This window comes from Rana temporaria, chromosome 1 (assembly GCF_905171775.1).
Source record: "Rana temporaria chromosome 1, aRanTem1.1, whole genome shotgun sequence".
NCBI lineage: Eukaryota > Metazoa > Chordata > Amphibia > Anura > Ranidae > Rana > Rana temporaria.
Window position 1 is genome coordinate 453,766,919 of NC_053489.1, and position 17,233 is coordinate 453,784,151.

At 42.2% G+C, this 17,233-nt stretch overlaps 1 protein-coding gene across 1 annotated transcript in view; it reads right to left on the reverse strand.

Annotated features, from left to right (window-relative positions):
- LOC120916904 (ovochymase-2-like) overlaps positions 1-17,233 on the reverse strand; it is a 147,169-nt gene that overhangs the window by 85,461 nt on the left and 44,475 nt on the right. The window contains exons 7-10 of the mRNA XM_040327850.1: positions 15,761-16,009; positions 9,423-9,641; positions 5,401-5,541; positions 3,401-3,637 (exon numbers count right to left, since the gene is read on the reverse strand). Coding sequence (XP_040183784.1) covers positions 3,401-3,637; positions 5,401-5,541; positions 9,423-9,641; positions 15,761-16,009 — 846 coding nt within the window. The remainder of the gene's footprint in view (positions 1-3,400; positions 3,638-5,400; positions 5,542-9,422; positions 9,642-15,760; positions 16,010-17,233) is intronic.

The following is a 17,233-nucleotide window of genomic DNA, read 5'->3' on the forward strand; positions in this document are numbered from 1 at the left end:
ACCAGTCCCCAGGTAGACCATCAGGGCCCGGAGATTTATTGTTAGGCAAGGAGTAGGTTGCATCCTCTATTTCCCGACATGACAGGGGTTTGTCAAATGTGCCCCTTTCCTCCTCAGAAAGAAGAGGCCAAGTGGTTCCCTCTAGTTCCTCCAACCCGGCATTTGCCGAGCCAGAGAAGGGGTCATCGTACAGGTTGCTATAGAAGCGATGAAATTCACTCAGTATACATTCGGGGTCTGTAATCTGGCAACCATCAGAAGTCTGAATTCTAGGGATTACTGTCTGAAGCGTGGGTTCTGCCACCAGGTTGGCAAGTAGTTTGCCATTCTTGTCCCCTGAATCGAAAAGCTTGGCAGCAAGCTTCCGAGCGTCAGAATGCACCAGCGAGGTGTAGTGGAGCTTCAAATCCCTTCTTAACTGGGCCAAAGTGGAATAATTCTCTGGCGTTGGATGCCCCATAAAGAGCTCCAATGCCTCCCCCTCACTCCGTTCCAATTGGGTGGTCTGCGTCAGAAAGCCGGCCCTCACCGCCTTGATAGAGGAGACATATTCCCCTCGGGCATGAGCCCTGCCCGCCTCCCAGACCACACCAAGGGAAGCTGACCCTTCGTTTGTCACCCAGTATCTGATCTTTTTCTTTAGAAAAGATCACATATCTAAGTACCTAGGCATTCAAATGATTGGATAGGATTAAAGGGAACCTGTAGGAGTAAGTATTACAGGAGTTGATTTACTAAGACTGGAGAGTGCAAAATCTGGTGCAGCTCTGCAATAAACCCAATCAACTTCCAGGTCAAAGCTTGATTTAACAAGCTGAAATTAAAAGCTAATTGGCTACCATGCACAGCTGTACCAGATTGTGTATTCTCCAGTTTTAGTAAATTAACCCCACAGTTTTTCTGAAACCATTCATATATCCATCCCAGTGGTACCTTTTGTAAAGCTTTTTCTTTCCAAAAGCATGTTCAAGGACCTACCAAGGTCAGCAGCATTTACTTGATATTCTGCCTCAGAGATGGCACAATCAAGTAAACCATGATGCCAGTGCACTTCTTGGCTGTATTCACAAATGTCTGACAGATCAGCCCCTGCTCCTGCCTCTCGCCTTGTAACTCGCTACAAAGTTAAAGTGTTGCAATCTGATCATTGAGAGAAACATGCACTAATATATATTTTTCTTTGTTCAGTCTATGGGCTGAACCCCCGACCACCCCCACCCCCCCAAAAAAAATAATAGGTAACTCCTCCATCCTTGCTATAAAGCCTGGATGGATGAATTCCCCTGCTGGATCGTTGTATCCTGAAAACCACCACCGGCAGCGTTCAGAATACATGAACAGTGGCTTCATCTGATTAAATACAGCTGCAGTTTGACTGAAAACTTCCCACCGGGATCCTTTGATTTTTCAGTCAAAGGATGTTGGGCAAAAGGGAACTGAGAGGGCCACCTACTATACAAATTATGGCCTGTTCATCAGGAACTAGCTGAAATCTGAACAATGTATGGCCAGCTTTAGGCAGTTTCTGCCTGTGTCTCCAAACAAAATAAGTATAACAAGAAAAAGGGCTACTTCGTCATGGTTCTTATAGGTGTGAGTACCTAGTAACTCAAGGTAAAGATCTCACAGGCACCAAGAAATGTTTATTCCATCCACCAGCTAATCAAATCTAAAATATCAGCTGTGGCCACTCACCCTTTAAGATCTGACAACCTAGCCCTCAATTTAACCATTGAATATTAAATGTGTTTTGATCAGTTGCTCATTTTAATAATACTATCATAATTTTTTTTCCTGGAGAAAGATTTGTCAGTCATAACTAGGAAAATGGCAAAATACATACTTGCCTTGCAGTATACACTTCCAATTATAGCAATCATTAACCTGAACAAGAACAATTAATTTAAAGGAGTTGTAAAGAAAAAAAAATGTTCACCTTAATGCAATCTATGCATTAAGGTGAAAAAACATCTAATGTGCGCCCAGGGGTGGGGCCGAGTGATACAGTGAGCGGCTATGGCCGCTCGCTGTATCACAGAGCGCGCCCGCAGGGACTCCCCACCATGCGAGCTCTCTCGCATGACTGTGGTGAGTTCTTGTGGGGAGGACCAGAGACAGCCGCCGAGGGACCCCAGGAGACATGGATCGGGGCCACTCTCTGCAAAACGAACTGCACAGTGGAGGTAAGTATAACATGTTTGTTATTTTAAAGAAAAAAAAAACCTATAGTAACTCTTTAAGGGGTAATTATTAACAATACAAGGACAGTACCAAAACCAGCAGATGACATGGCTCCCCAAATCATCACGGGCTGTGGAAAATGTTGCTATTCATTTGGAAATCAAGGTCCCAGAGTCTGAAGGATGAGTGGAGAGGCACAGAATCCAAGTTGCATGAGGTCCAGTGTGATGTTTCCACAATCAGTGATGATTTGGGGAGCCACGTCATCTGCTGGTGTTGGTCCACTGTGTTTTATCAAGTCCAAAGTCAGAGTAGCCTTCTACCAGGAAATTCTAGAGCACTTCATGCTTCTCTTTGCTGACCAGCTTTATGGAGATGCTGATTTCATTTTCCAATAGGACTTGGTACTTGCCCACACTGCCAAAGGTACCAAAAATTGGCCAGCAAACTTTCCTGATCTAAACCCCATAGAAAATCTGTGGGGTATTGTCAAGAGAAAGATGAGAAACACCAGACCCAACAATACAGAAGAGCTGAAGGCGACTATCAAAGCAGCCTGGGCTTCCATAACACCTTAGCAGTGCCACGGGCTGATTGCCTCCATGCCATGCAACATTGATGCAGTAATTCATGCAAAAGGAGCCCCGACCAAGTACTGAGTGCATACTATACTGTACATGGACATACTTTTCAGTAAGTCAACATTTCTGTAGGAAAAATACTTATTTTATTGGTCTTATGTAATATTCAAATTTTCTGAGATACTGAATTTTGGGTTTTCACCAGCTGTAAGCCATAATAATCAAAAATAAAAGAAACAAATGCTTGAAATATATCACTCTGTGTGTAATGCATCTATATAAAATATATGAGTTTTAATTTTTGAATAGAATTACTGAAATAAAACATTTTTTTTGATGATATTCTAATTTTATGAGATGCACCTGTGTGTGTGTGTGTGTGTATATATATATATATATATATATATATATATATATATATATATATATATATATATATATATATATATGTATATATATATATATATGTATATATATATACACACACACACATTTTCTATTTTTTACACTTTGTTTTTTTTGTACTGCGCCGTAGAAGATCACTTCTAATAGTGATCTATTGGTGACTGCATATAGCAATCTCTATAATTTAATAGCTTCCATCTCACATTCTTTTGGTGTAGATTGAAAACACTCACCGTATTTTACTGTCTTTTCTGAAACCTCTTCATACGCAGCTACATAATCGAAGCACAATTTGGTGGTCAGGTCTGGATCTTCCATGTTAAAATTAGAGAATTTAATGGTCACCCTTTTTCCTTGGGGAACCTGTATGTGCCAGAGACACAGCTGGTTGGGCTTATAAGAATAGGGCCAGTTTGGAGATGTAAAAACACCATTCTCTTCAGTGGAGCTCCCACCACAGGACTGAATTTCTGTAATAACAATATTGAAACATACACATATTTATATATATTTTTAATGTACTAGCAGAATGAAAGAAATTAGCAAAAGAATGCTACACAGGGTTAGGTATTGATAGAAGCAGGAAAATATAGAGTTAAGTATCATTTGTTGGCTGAGTAGATTAGTACTTAGACATCTCAGGTCTCTTTTTTAGACACAGTAGGTAGCCATGAACTGCCTTGAATAGTGGTAATTTTCATTCTGCCTGGTCAGAGGTGTGTAACATCGAATAATCGTGTTGTTTCATGTACAGCCAGCGTTACAGAAAATAACAGATTTATACAATAGACAGCAGCAATCAATAATCAAAGAATATTCAGTACATTTTAAACTGTATTTAAAGACAACATATTTACTTGTAGTTTTGGATGGGGTATGGAATGGTAAGAAAAAAAAAAACCTTGTCAGGTTATTTGCACCCTGTAACTCTTTACTTCCTGTCCCAAAGACACAGGGGTGTAAGTAAGAGATCTATCCAAAGCATAGAGATGTACCCTCTTAGATGTCACCAGAATAGGTTTACTCATTGACAGATTTCCCCTCACCTCCTGTTTCTGTGGCAACTAAAAAATAATTGATTTATCATAAGTTTCTGTACTGCAGACAACAGTCAACAGGGCCAATATAGGGGGACACAGACAGCAATAAATACCCAATAGATGTTCTAGCCTTTCTTTTTATCCAAAACTGAAAAATACATTTTTGACTTTCTATACACATTAAAGTGTTACTAAACCCACAACAGTAAAATGAGTCTGTATATGCAGTAAAGCATGCCTGTTATATACAATGTGGAACCTAAGGGGTTAATCCTCTGCATTGTGTAAAAAGGCTGTTTGATCCTGTTTGCACATCTTCTTCCACTGACTCCAAAATAAATCCTGATATTTACAAAGCCTGGGGACAGGCTGAACATGCTCAGTTTGGTGTGTATTGCTAGAGAGTTATTTTTTCTTCCCTGGGAGAGTGCATGTGATTAGGGGCTCTTTCACACGGAGCGGACCGTTTCCGGGTCCGCTCCGTGTGTCTCCGTCGGCTCAGCGGGGATCCCCACTCAGCTGTCGGCGGATAGGGCGGTCCCCGCACACAGTGTCTCTGCTCCGCTGTCCCCTATGGGGAACCTGATGCAGACGGACCGTCTGTCCGTCTGCATCAGTTCCGCTCCGCCGAACAGAAGAAAAATAGGGTTTCTTCCGTTCGGAAAAGCGGATCCCGACTGACGCGGACGCTAGCGGATGCTCCATCTGCTAACGGACGCGTTCCCATAGGGATTCATTACAAGTCCGTTAACGGACTTGTAATGAGCGGACCAACGGTCCGCTAGTGTGAAAGGACCCTAGCACTGTCTAGGCAGAGGGTCAGGGGTCCTGCATCCTGATAGGACAATCATGGGAGAATGATAACTCCTCCTACAAGCTTTAAGCAGACATTCATAGAAGTCACAAAACTGCTCTAACTGCTGATAAAAAAAGGTTTTTAGCAATTTATGTTTACTAAAATATTTGCATTTATATGTTCTGTGTACTGTGGGGGGCCAGATATAGTGAATGCATGGTCCTGGGTTTGGTAACACTTTAACATAACTGAATGCTATACAGAATTCAGAAATATCTTCTGAAACTCCGAAAACTAAAGAGCTACAATAATAATAATTAGCATAACATTGTGGTACATAGTGCCTATGTGAAATTTGATGCTATAAACTATAAAGTGATTGTGCTTTAGTAAGCACCTTCAATGTCATCCGGATAGACCTCTTGCCATTTGACTTCAAATCCATGATCTGATCTCACAGTGTCTGTAGAAAAATTCAGGAACAGTTTGTTGCTGGAGGTGATGATCGTAGGAGGCTTCAAATACCCACAGTAAGTCCCTGAAATGAAAAGGCAGAGAATGCTGTAATAACAAAAAGACAGCGCGTCAACATTAAATGCAGTCTACCCAACATTAATATTTTGATTACTGGTGAACGATGGCATCCTGAATTTTTATTGCTTTTACTGTTAAATTCGTATTCCAGAACACTCCAGCAGCTTAATCTTACCACCCAAAGCTTGAATCTCCATGTTGCACTAAACGTTTTGATTAAGCCATATAGATGGTGATGTTCCACAAAGGTAAAATGAATGGCAGTAAAAGCAGTGTTTTATGTAAAATTGAAGAGAGTAAAGTGGATCTAAACTAACATAAACACTAAATTGGAAAAGTGAAGATTTGCTGTTATTTGTTCCTTAGCAGTTACCTGAAAAATGTATATTTTGTCTTAAAGGGGTTGTAAAGGTAAAAAAATGTTTTCCTAAATAGCTTCCTTTACCTTAGTGCAGTCCTCCTTCACTTACCTCATCCTTCCATTTTGCTTTTAAATGTCCTTATTTCTTCTGAGAAATCCTCTCACTTCCTGTTCTTCTGTCTGTAACTCCACACAGTAATGGGAGGCTTTCTCCCTGGTGTGGAGTGTTGTGTTCACCCCCTCCCTTGAGGGGGGAGCAGGCGAGTAGGAGAGTCAGGACGCTCTCTACGTTGCAGATAGAGAAAGGAGCTGTGTGTTAGTGGGCGTCCTGACTCTCCTACTCGCCCCCTCCCCCCTCAAGGGAGGGGGCCAGCACCATACTTCACACCAGGGAGAAAGCCTGTGTAGAGTTACAGACAGAAGAACAGTAAGTGAGGATTTCTCAGAAGAAATAAGGACATTTAAAAGAAAAATCGAAGGATGAGGTAAGTGAAGGACTGCACTAAGGTAAAGGAAGCTATTTAGGGAAAATATTTTTTTACCTTTACAACCCCTTTAAATTCCTCATAAAAGGTCAGCAATAGGGCAAAGATCAGCTGCAGGAAAACCTCATGACTAGTCCTTCGTCCTCTACCTGTAATTTTTTGGCACTTTGAGGCCCGAAGTCCAGTTTCATCGGTCCAAACCGACCGTGTGTACGGCCCATCAGTCTGTTGTCCTTTGGACTAAAATTAGAGAACTTGCTTTAAAATCGGACTGATGGACTGATGACTGATCGGTCAAAACCGATGGTTAGTACACAAAAGCATCCGTTCAAAACCTGCACATGCTCAGAATCAAGTCGACGCATGCTTGGAAGCATTGAACTTCGTTTTTTTCAGCACGTTGTGTGTTTTACGTCACCGCGTTCTGACACGATCGGTTTTTGAACTGATGGTGTGTACGCACATCAGACCATCGGTCTGCTTCAGCGGTGAACCAATGAAAACGGTCCGTCGGACCATTCTCATCGGATGGACCGATCGTGTGTACGCGGCCTAAGAGTTAATTTTTCTTCAACAGTATTGTAGCTGTATTATTGCTTTTGCACGTACACAGTTGAGTATTGTCCGCAATACTTTTTTAATTTGAACAAATAACAAAATTTTTCAGGAAAGCTATCAGAGGGTCTACTGCCTTCTTCTAGGTCTAAGCAGTACTGATACATAGAGGTTTAGCAAAATGTTGAGACAAATCTGCAATTACGATATTCTAAGAAAGGGTCAAAACATAGAATAATAAGGAGTAGAAAAGTGGGCTAAGGAATGGCTGGGGTTGGGGAAGTGGGTCACAGAGGTTAAAATAGTAAATAAACAAAAAAAAAACTAAACTGTCTGGTTGCAGTTTGGGAAGCTGAGATCAGAATTTAGTCCAGTCTTTCGTCTAAAGGTAGTTGTTTAAGATACTTAGTGATTAGGAAACGTAATGGCATCCAGTTAGGGTTTACATCTATTTTAACCAATTTGATGCTGATCTGTTTCTATGTAATATCATTGGCTTTTTTATAGTGTTTAGTAGAAAAATTTACAAAATTTTACAAAAATTCTTTGTAAAATCTAAAGTTTGGACTCTTTTCTGTCACTGGATTAGAAAAGACAGACCCGTTAAAACGTTTTATGAAATCTCCAGTATCATTTATTATTAAAATATTGGAGGCAATCTGTGGAGATCTTCAGGTTTCATCTGTCCTTCACTGGATCATTTTGTCTGTATAAACCTGGTCCAAGGAGCAATAGTCTTTACAACATTACACATTTAGCCACACTCTCTGATTGAATCTAATAGAGATTCCTAGAAAAGGTATTGGAAAAAGGGGATTCATGGAGATTCCTATGGACAGATTCTTATGCTGTAATTGTTAACTAGATTTTCCTCTCAATAGGTGGCTTTGTAGTTAGGTGGTTTCCATTGCATGCATGTTTGAAGCCCTGCAGCCATTGATAAATTTGGCTGGTATGGACCACATTGTCATTTTTTTTGTTTTGTTTAAACCCTTGAGAAAGTAATATTAACACTACCAACAGTGGCGGCTGGTGCTAAATATTTATGGGGGGGGGAGGGGGTAGAGGGACGGCGATCACTGCAAGCACATTGGGAGGTGGAAGGCAAACAGGAAGGTGGAAATCGTCGCAAGCAGCCAACTCCCTGGCGTTAGACAGACGAGAAGGCCGCAGCGATCAAAACCCACCCTCCCACGGGAGACAGAGCTTACCTTAGGAGGCTGGGGGAAGGAAGAGCCGGGGCTGTTGCTTCTCCTCTCAGATGAACAGGAAGTATGACCTGAGACACGATTGGTCAGGGATTCCTAAAACTCCCTGACCAATTGAGTCTCAGGGCTCGCTTCCTGATTGGCTGGGAGGAGAAGCAGGAAGACTATAGTGCACTGCCCCCTGAGCGTACACTTTTTTGAAGCAAATAAGAGCCTCATGTTCTTAAAAAAAAACATTGCAATCCATGCATTCGGTGCCCTGCATGTAGATTAGAGGCCAGGTGCATAAATTAGGGGGTTGCGCCCCTGCGCCCTTTGTGGACAGGCCACCACTGACTACCAGTTTAAAATATCAGTAGATATGAATGCAGCGTGTCAGAACTTGTAAAGAGATCGGGCTAATTGACCACTGAACAGATTTTTTTTACTTTTTTATTTTTACACTGAAGATAACTTGAAAGAAGTTACTGTACTCTGCCCTTTGACTCACTGAGTAGATAAAAGAGGAGTGTGTTCACAGTTCTCAATTTGATCATCTAGTGGACTATGGGCCAACTCATGTTTTTTTATAATGCCTTTTTCACGATTGGGTATTCAAAGTGAACACTACATGTCAAACGAACTTACTATTCTTTTAGTAAATCAACACTATAAAATAATCCTGAAAAACCTCCAGAAACAGAAGTCTTCTGATGCTGCACTGTCATGATGTAAATGTAGTCAAATTTGTATTACATTTCATTAGGCTCGATTCACCCCTATGCATGTTGCTTTTGAGCGTTTTTGCAATGCTTTTTGCGGTGCTTGCTGCGTTTTTTGACGTGCGTTTTTACCGCGATTTTTTTTATTTATTTTTTTTAGCCAGTAATTTTTAGTTTTTTACATTTCCTTTAACAACCAGCTATAAACAGGTTAAAAAAAAACGCAAAACGCAAATCACGGCAAAATCACGGCACTTGCGTGTTGGATGCAGGTCCATTGAATTCTATTGCATGCAAAACGCTGCTTTTTGCAGGAAAAAAAGTCCCTGACCCTTTCCAAAAACGCAGAGGCACAAAAAAGCATTGATGTGAACATGTTCCATAGGAAACCATGTTAAAACAATTTCCCTGCATTTCTGCAAAATGCAAAATGCATAAAAAAAAGCATTAGTGTGAATGGAGCCTTAATGAACCGACTAATGATTTTTACAAATTTAGCAGATTTCTTGCATAGAGAATAAAAGATAGGTTTTGTGCTTGCTTTGTTGTTTTACCCCTAGTTTCATAGTATTTACCTATGGAATCAGCACTATCAGATATCTCCAGTTTGTCATTGCATGATCCTAGTTCCCCATCCACAGCAAATTGGGTAAATGCCAGTTTAATAAGAAAACCAGGAGTAACAGAGATAACCCAGCTACAGTGGAGATTCGAAGGGTAGGGGTCTGGATAGTTCATGGAATGAAGTAAGCCTTTACGACCTACTTGTAGAGAATTGCTTCCACAACCAGAATCTGCAAAAAATAAAACATAGAACATGTTTTTCAACTGTGAAGAAATTATGTTATCAGGCTTTATTGTTGTAAATTGATGGAAAACAGCATGTTAAAAAACATTTAAATTATAAATTAAAATGTCATAAGTATGTAAAAAATCTAGTAAATATATCAAATTACTGACTACTGTACTCAGATAATAAAAGTGGATACCAGTTTATAGTAAAGTATAACAGAACTTTAGACCAGTGGTCTCCTATCTGCAGCTAATATGCAGCCCTTTACTTGCCTTTATCTGACCTTTGAGGCACCTTTTCCTCCCACTGATACGAGGCACTATTCCTCCCACAGATCATATTCGCCAGCACATGACGGATCATTGAATAGTGTCCAAAATACTTATTTTATCTGCTTGTCCACCGCCCGCCTTCAAATGACGCTGGGAGACAGACCCTCTTGTTCTGGGCGGACGTCATTTGACGTCGCCCGGAACGTCACTGGGGACACGATGCGCGCGCCCGGTGGCCGCGATGGCCGCTGGGCACCTGCGATTGCCCAGTAACTGAGCAGGACCGTGTGTAAGAGGCCCTGCCTGGTGAGAAGTCATTTTCGGCCACCCACCCGCTTCTCAACTCGCTGGCTGCATGAGAGAAGAGGTAAGAAGTCAGCACCCTCGGCTTCTCACTTTAAAGTAAGATGTCATTACCGACAGCGCCCCCCCCCCCCCCCCGTTTCTCAACTTTAATGTGACATGTCACTTTCGGCAGCCCCCCCCCGCTTCTCACAACTTTAATACGACATGTCTTTTTGCTTTTTTGCTTAGGGCCTCAGGGAGGTCAGGATCGCAGGATCGGCACTGGGGAGAGGAGACCGATGGTTTGTCCCTTGTACATAGGGACAACCATCGGTCACCTCCCCCAGTCAGTCCCCTCCCCCCACAGTAAGAATCACTCCCCAGGGAACACATTAACCCCTTGATCGCCCCCTAGTGTTAACCCCTTCCCTGCCAGTCACATTTCTACAGTAATCAATGCATTTTTATAGCAGGGATCGCTGTATAAATGTGAATGATCCCAAAAATTTGTCAAAAGTGTCCAATGTGTCCACCTCAATATCGCAGTCACGATAAAAATCACTGATCGCCGCCATTACTAGTAAAAAAATAAAATAAAATAAAATGCTATAAATCGATCCCCTATTTTGTAGCTGCTGTAACTTTTGCGCAAACCAATCAATATACGCTTTTTTACCAAAAATATGTAGAGGAATACATATCGGCCTAAAATGAGGAAAAAATTTGTTTTAAAAAAAATGGATATTTATTATAAGAAAAAGTAAAAAATATTGTGTTTTTTTTCAAACTTGTCCCTCTTCTTTTGTTTATAGCGCAAGACATAAAAACCACAGGGGTGATCAAATACCACCAAAAGAAAGCTCTATTTGTAGGGAAAAAATGATACAAATTTCATTTGGGTACAGTGTTGCACGACCGCGCAATTGTCATTCAAAGTATGATAAAGCTGAAAGCCGAAAAATGGCTTGGGCAGGAAGGGGATGAAAGTGCCCTGTAGGCAAGTGGTTAAAATGATCACATCACAAAGGACATAGTGTAACTGTCAGGAGTCTGTGGTAGTGAGCTTTTGTAGATCGCCAACTCAGGGTTCCCCAGGGCACGGAGTCTAAGCCCCTGCCTGGTTCTTCACCAGAGCCTCAGATGGTGAGGATGGACTTGCAGCAAGCTGGAACCAGGCCCCAGCCCCAGGTACACTGATGGTTTGGAGACCACTCGCGTGCGCAGAGTACAAGCAGCAGATGAAAGGAAATCTAGAAGACAAGCCAAGGTGGAGCTGCGGTGGCTCAACGCCATTGGCACTGCGCTGATAAGCCATTCACCTCTGCAGCTAGGGGTTCGGATCCCGGTCTCGGCTACATGTGAATTGAGTTTGGTGGTCTCAGCCCGGCTCCCGGTGGGTGTGCTATGCGAGATAAGCCTGCGCTTAGTACGCCCACCCCCCTCCCACAAAAACTACCACACTTACATGCACTCGAAATTGGGTTAACATGCACGCACTTTGACCGCGCGGTCTCTAAAAAAGAGAGGCGAAGGACTAACGGGGCTGGTTGAGCGGGCAAATCCTCTCACTCCCTTATAGGGAGTCCCTCTGCCCCGTTGGGCTTCAAAGCGGAGCAGGTAGGGCGGGCTGTGTGGGAGCATGGAGAAAGGTGGCAGATTGCCTCTGGGGGAGGCCTGCTACTCCCAACTCCTGCAGTCCGGCTCCTCTCTCTCGAGTACACGCACAAAATACACTTAAAAAAAAAAAATGTGCAAAAAAAAAAGAAGACAAGCCAAGGTCAGGGCAGGGGCAGCAAACAAGCACAGACAGTAAACAAAGCCGGGGTCGGTACACAAGTAGTCAGACAAAGTAAAAACATAATAACAACGTGAGCTCGGAGAACTGTGAGGTATAGGTAAGAAAACAGGGAGGTGACCCAGGAAGTACTGTAATAGAAGGGAAAAGGATATAAATCCACAGTGGAGCAGGTGATGCCCAAAGCTGAACAGAGAAGCCAAACACCATATGTGAAATGGAGTCACAGATCTGCAGCAAGGAGGTAAGAATTTCACAACAGAAATCTTCAGGTCAGACTGTGACAGCAACATTTGGGAGCCTAAAAAATAAAAGGAAATCCTGCGAGCCACCACTTCCTAGATGCTTAAGCTGAATAAATTACCTGAAAAGCTGCTAGCGTTACACACGTCACATATATCGTGCAAAGACAGAATAATAAAACTATATACACTGCGCTAAAGTGATATAAATAAGCAGTGCACAGTAAATAATTTATACTCTATCCGAAAAGAAAATAATGAATACGTAAAAATATAATAAATATTAATACTGTATATTATAAGGTGAAAAACATAATTAAAGTGCCTGGTGCATAAAAGATAAAAGACAGTAATGTATCAAAGTGCTCCTGTGCTTTCATACAGTGTCCAAATCTGCCAATGATGACCGTGCTGAAAGACAATGCAATAGGTGAGTTAGGTCATATGACAAGGTGCTCATGTGCATACTGTATGAGTAGCAACTAGCTGTGTCACTAATCCTGTGATAATAAAGTCTGTGTAATCCAAAAGACTTAGGCCCCTTTCACATGTGCGGACCGTATGTCCGCATTTTCATCCATCCGTTTGCGGATGAAAACGGGACATACATTGGTCCCTATGTGATTGCGGGTGTCAGCGGATGAACATCCGCTGACACCCGTAATCACCCGCCTCCGCAAAGCTCCGATTTTGCGGACGGAAGAAAATCCTATTTTGTCTTCCGTCTGCGCATCGGAGGAACACGGACACACGGTCCGTGTTCATCCGATCCCCCCATAGGGGAGAGTGGAGAAAAGACAGGGCGGTCCGTGCACAGTGTGCAGGGACCGCCCTGTCAGCCGACAGCTCAGCGGGGATTTTATGGAGGATCCCCGCTGAGCTGACGGAAACACGGAGGCGGATCATTACTGATCCGCCCCGTGTGAAAGGGCCCTTAGGCCTCGTACACACGACCGAGGAACTTGTCGTAAATGAAACATCGTTTTCCTCAACGAGTTCCTTGTTAGGCTTGTCGAGAATCTTGACAAGCTTTCTTTGCGTACACACTCTCAAGACAAAATCATGTAGTTCTCAAACGCGGTGAAGTACAACACGTACGACGGCACTATAAAGGGGAAGTTTGATTCCACTAGCGCCACCCTTGGGGCTGCTTTTGCTAATCTCATGTTACTGCGTGTTAAGTAAAAGTTTGGTGAGAGACGATTTGCGCTTTTCAGTCTGTTACAGCGTGACGAATGTGCTATCTCCATTACAAACCCTACTTTTATCGAAGGTGCGCTCCCGTCTCATACTTTATTCTGAGCATGCGCGGGTTTCTAAGCATACACACGAACGTGTTTCTCGTCGTAAACCAGCCTGACGAGGAACACGACGAGGAAATTGAGACTCCCGACGAGGAAAAAGAGAACTTGTTCTCTTTTTTTCTCATTGAGTTCCACGACAGTTTTCTCGACGAAAAACATACACACGACCGTTTTCCTCGGCAAAAAAGCTCTGCCACCAAGATTCTTGATGGATTCTGTCGAGGAAAACAGTCGTGTGTACGAGGCCTTAATGTGTGATCCAAGCCGTGCTAATGGGTCATCACTCAGGTGCCCCCCTTAGGTAATGAATGCACACCTTGGAGCGTGCGACTTTAAGCAAGGTCAAAGCACGCATGTGAACCACCTCTGGACTCTTTAATAGTGTTAGGCTCCCGGTTTCCTCAGCATAAACAATCCTGGATATATGAAACAGGAAAAACTCGATAGTGCAAATAAAGTTTTAAACCATTTATTAAATAAAGCAAAATCCCCTTCAGGGTACTCACACAGATCAGGTGCGTCAGTGCACCATTCTATGATAAGCCTATACTGGTGTATACCAATGATGGTATCGGGATGATACAAGCGTCCTCCTCAGTACACAAGATCTACTTCAGGGGGAAATAATGCCAGACAAAGGGGTCCTGACTGGCTTCCGTCCCTTGTGATGTGATCATTCTACAATAAATATTTTGGACACTATTCGATAATCAGTGGTGTGCTGGCGAATATGTGCACTTGATCTGTGATGTTTCCAGTACCTGCTGGTTGTTGCTTCAGCTCCCGACAATTCTAAGCCTTATTTGGGAAAGTGTGCAATGGGAATATTGACCTTACTATTCCTCCCACTGACACTTAAAATGGTGCAAAATTCCTGCTACTGACATCAACAATGGAGCACTATTTCTCCTATTGATGCCAACAATGGGGCATTATTCCTCAAATTGACTCCGCTGGGCACTATTTCTCCCACTGACACCAACAATGGAGCACTATTCCTTTCACTGACACCAACATTGGCAACTATTTCTCCCACTGACACCAATGGTGGGGCACTATTCCTACCACTGACACCAACCATGGAGCACTATTCCTCTCACTGACACCAACATTGGCAACTATTTCTCCCACTGACACCAATGGTGGGGCACTATTCCTCCCACTGACACCAACAATGGAGCACTATTCCTCTCACTGACACCAACATTGGCAACTATTTCTCCCACTGAGACCAATGGTGTGGCACTATTCCTCCCACTGACACCGACAATAGAACACTATTCCTCTCACTCACACCAACATTGGCAACTATTTCTCCCACTGAGACCAATGGTATGGCACTATTCCTCCCACTGACACCGACAATAGAACACTATTCCTCTCACTGACACCAACATTGGCAACTATTTCTCCCACTGACACCAATGGTGGGGCACTATTCCTCCCACTGACACCAACAATGGAGCACTATTCCTCTCACTGACACCAACATTGGCAACTATTTCTCCCACTGAGACCAATGGTATGGCACTATTCCTCCCACTGACACAGACAATAGAACACTATTCCTCTCACTGACACCAACATTGGCAACTATTTCTCCCACTGACACCAATAGTGGGGCACTATTCCTCCTACGTACCTTTCATTGATGGGGCACTATTCCTCCCACTGACACAAAAAATGGGGCATTATTCCTCCCTCTAGTACCAAAGATGTATTGTAGCCAGGACAATTTCTATTTTCCAATGGCCACAGTCCATTGTTTAGAAGGTTTGGAGACCCCTGCTTTAGACCCCCAATTTACCTTGTGCTCCTCTATGAAATATTTCTAATCTCTATATATGACTATAATGATTATCTGGCCAAATTACAAGCACAGATCAGTAGTTTTTCTGATAATCTCAACTTTCTCGTTTGCGCAGATGAATTTGTCTTTCAGATCCAGCCTATTGGTTCGTAACTTATTGGTTACCAGGTTATTTTTTAGGTTACACTTGATGAATATAGGTCTTTATTTCAACCTAACAAATCTATTCAACCCAAACATTTTTTTATACTTCTTAAAAGTGATTTTTTTTTTAAATAAGGCTTTCAGCAAATAAAATGATGCTTGTTTTGTTCAAATGTGTTATTGAATTGCATTTCTATAATTCCCTAAGAATAGTTACTGAGTTTGATAATTGTAGTAATTAGCAAAGATAAAATAAATGTATAATCACCAATATAAGCAGTAGTGGTAGTAGCGGAGGCAGACGTGGTAGTAGCGGAGGCAGACGTGGTAGTAGTGGAAGCAGAAGTGGTAGTAGTGGAGGCAGAAGTGTTAGTAGTTGGAATAACACTCCCTTGAAATCCAACGTATTTAGCATGGAATATTCCTCGAGTCCCTTGTGGATTTGGTCTATAACGGACAATCATTCTGTTTCCAGAAGAAGCAACAGGATCAGGAATTTCTTTTCCACAAAAGTGTCCTGTAAGTAATACAGTATCTAGTTTAATGTATACAGGGAAAACTGTATTTATGAACTATAGTTCACACAGACGTTTTAGTAGTTAGTAGTGGTTTCTTTGCAAACAGTCTGTTGGGGGAGTCAGCAGTGATCTACTGCTATCCATATATGATAATCATCAATTATTTCATGACTATAAATCATGGTAGATCTGTCTGTCCTCTTTTTTTTTTTTCAGGTAGTTCTTTATTGAATAAGTTTAGGTGCACCTAATAGTACCAGCATACAGATTTGACAGCAGAAATATTGATTCTATCCTACAGGTAGATGTGGCACAAGTACAAGCCATACAAAATATTGTTTCTTTTTGATGAACAAATAACCAAAAGCAAAATCCTTACACGGCAAGGCATACCATGATAGATGTATAAATAATTTACATAATTTATCCAGGACTATGTAAACAGAGTGAAGCAGCCCATAGATTATGCAATGGAGATGGAAATATAGTCACCCCTCCCATAGTGATACTGTGTTCTGCCAGTGGGAAGCCTTCCCTGCCAGCAGAACACAATGATCACTGTTGCAACTGTAGTCTCCAGCAGTGATTGCATGAAAAAATTCCATCAGGGTGGTTGTACTGAAGTTGATCAATGGATTGACTTCAGTACAACCAGCCTGCCCATAGACTGAATCTTGGCTGGTTCCTGCTGAACCAGGTGAGATCCGATCCATCTATGGCTGGCTTTTGATATAAAGTACTGTATCTTATCCCTAGTACTATCTCCATAAATCATGGAGAATCAACTGAGCAGGAGTTAGCCCTGGAGTATCCAGCCAATTTTTCCAGGTAGACATACATTTCTTTGGGGAGTTGCGGTGTTGGTCGGTTAGTTTTTCCGCATATTAGGGTGGAGTTCACCTGTTCACCAAATGTGAGCTATCATTTAAAGGGCATTGTAAAGAAGCATTACCACTGTAATATGACTTGAGGGAGTAAATAATTCCTTGTCTACTGAAGGCATACCACTGGGTCTTGTGGAATAAGAGCATTAAATACGGATGATATTGTATCAATAATATCATTTCAAAATCTGATTATGAGAACATGTGTATTAAATTACCCACATCTCCATTAGATTTGGGGTACAGAGTGGAATCCCTCCTGCCCCATCGGTGTCATCTCCGGGCTGTCGCAACTACATTACTGTGCGACTGTTGGCTGAGGGGCTGAGCTGTGTGTCT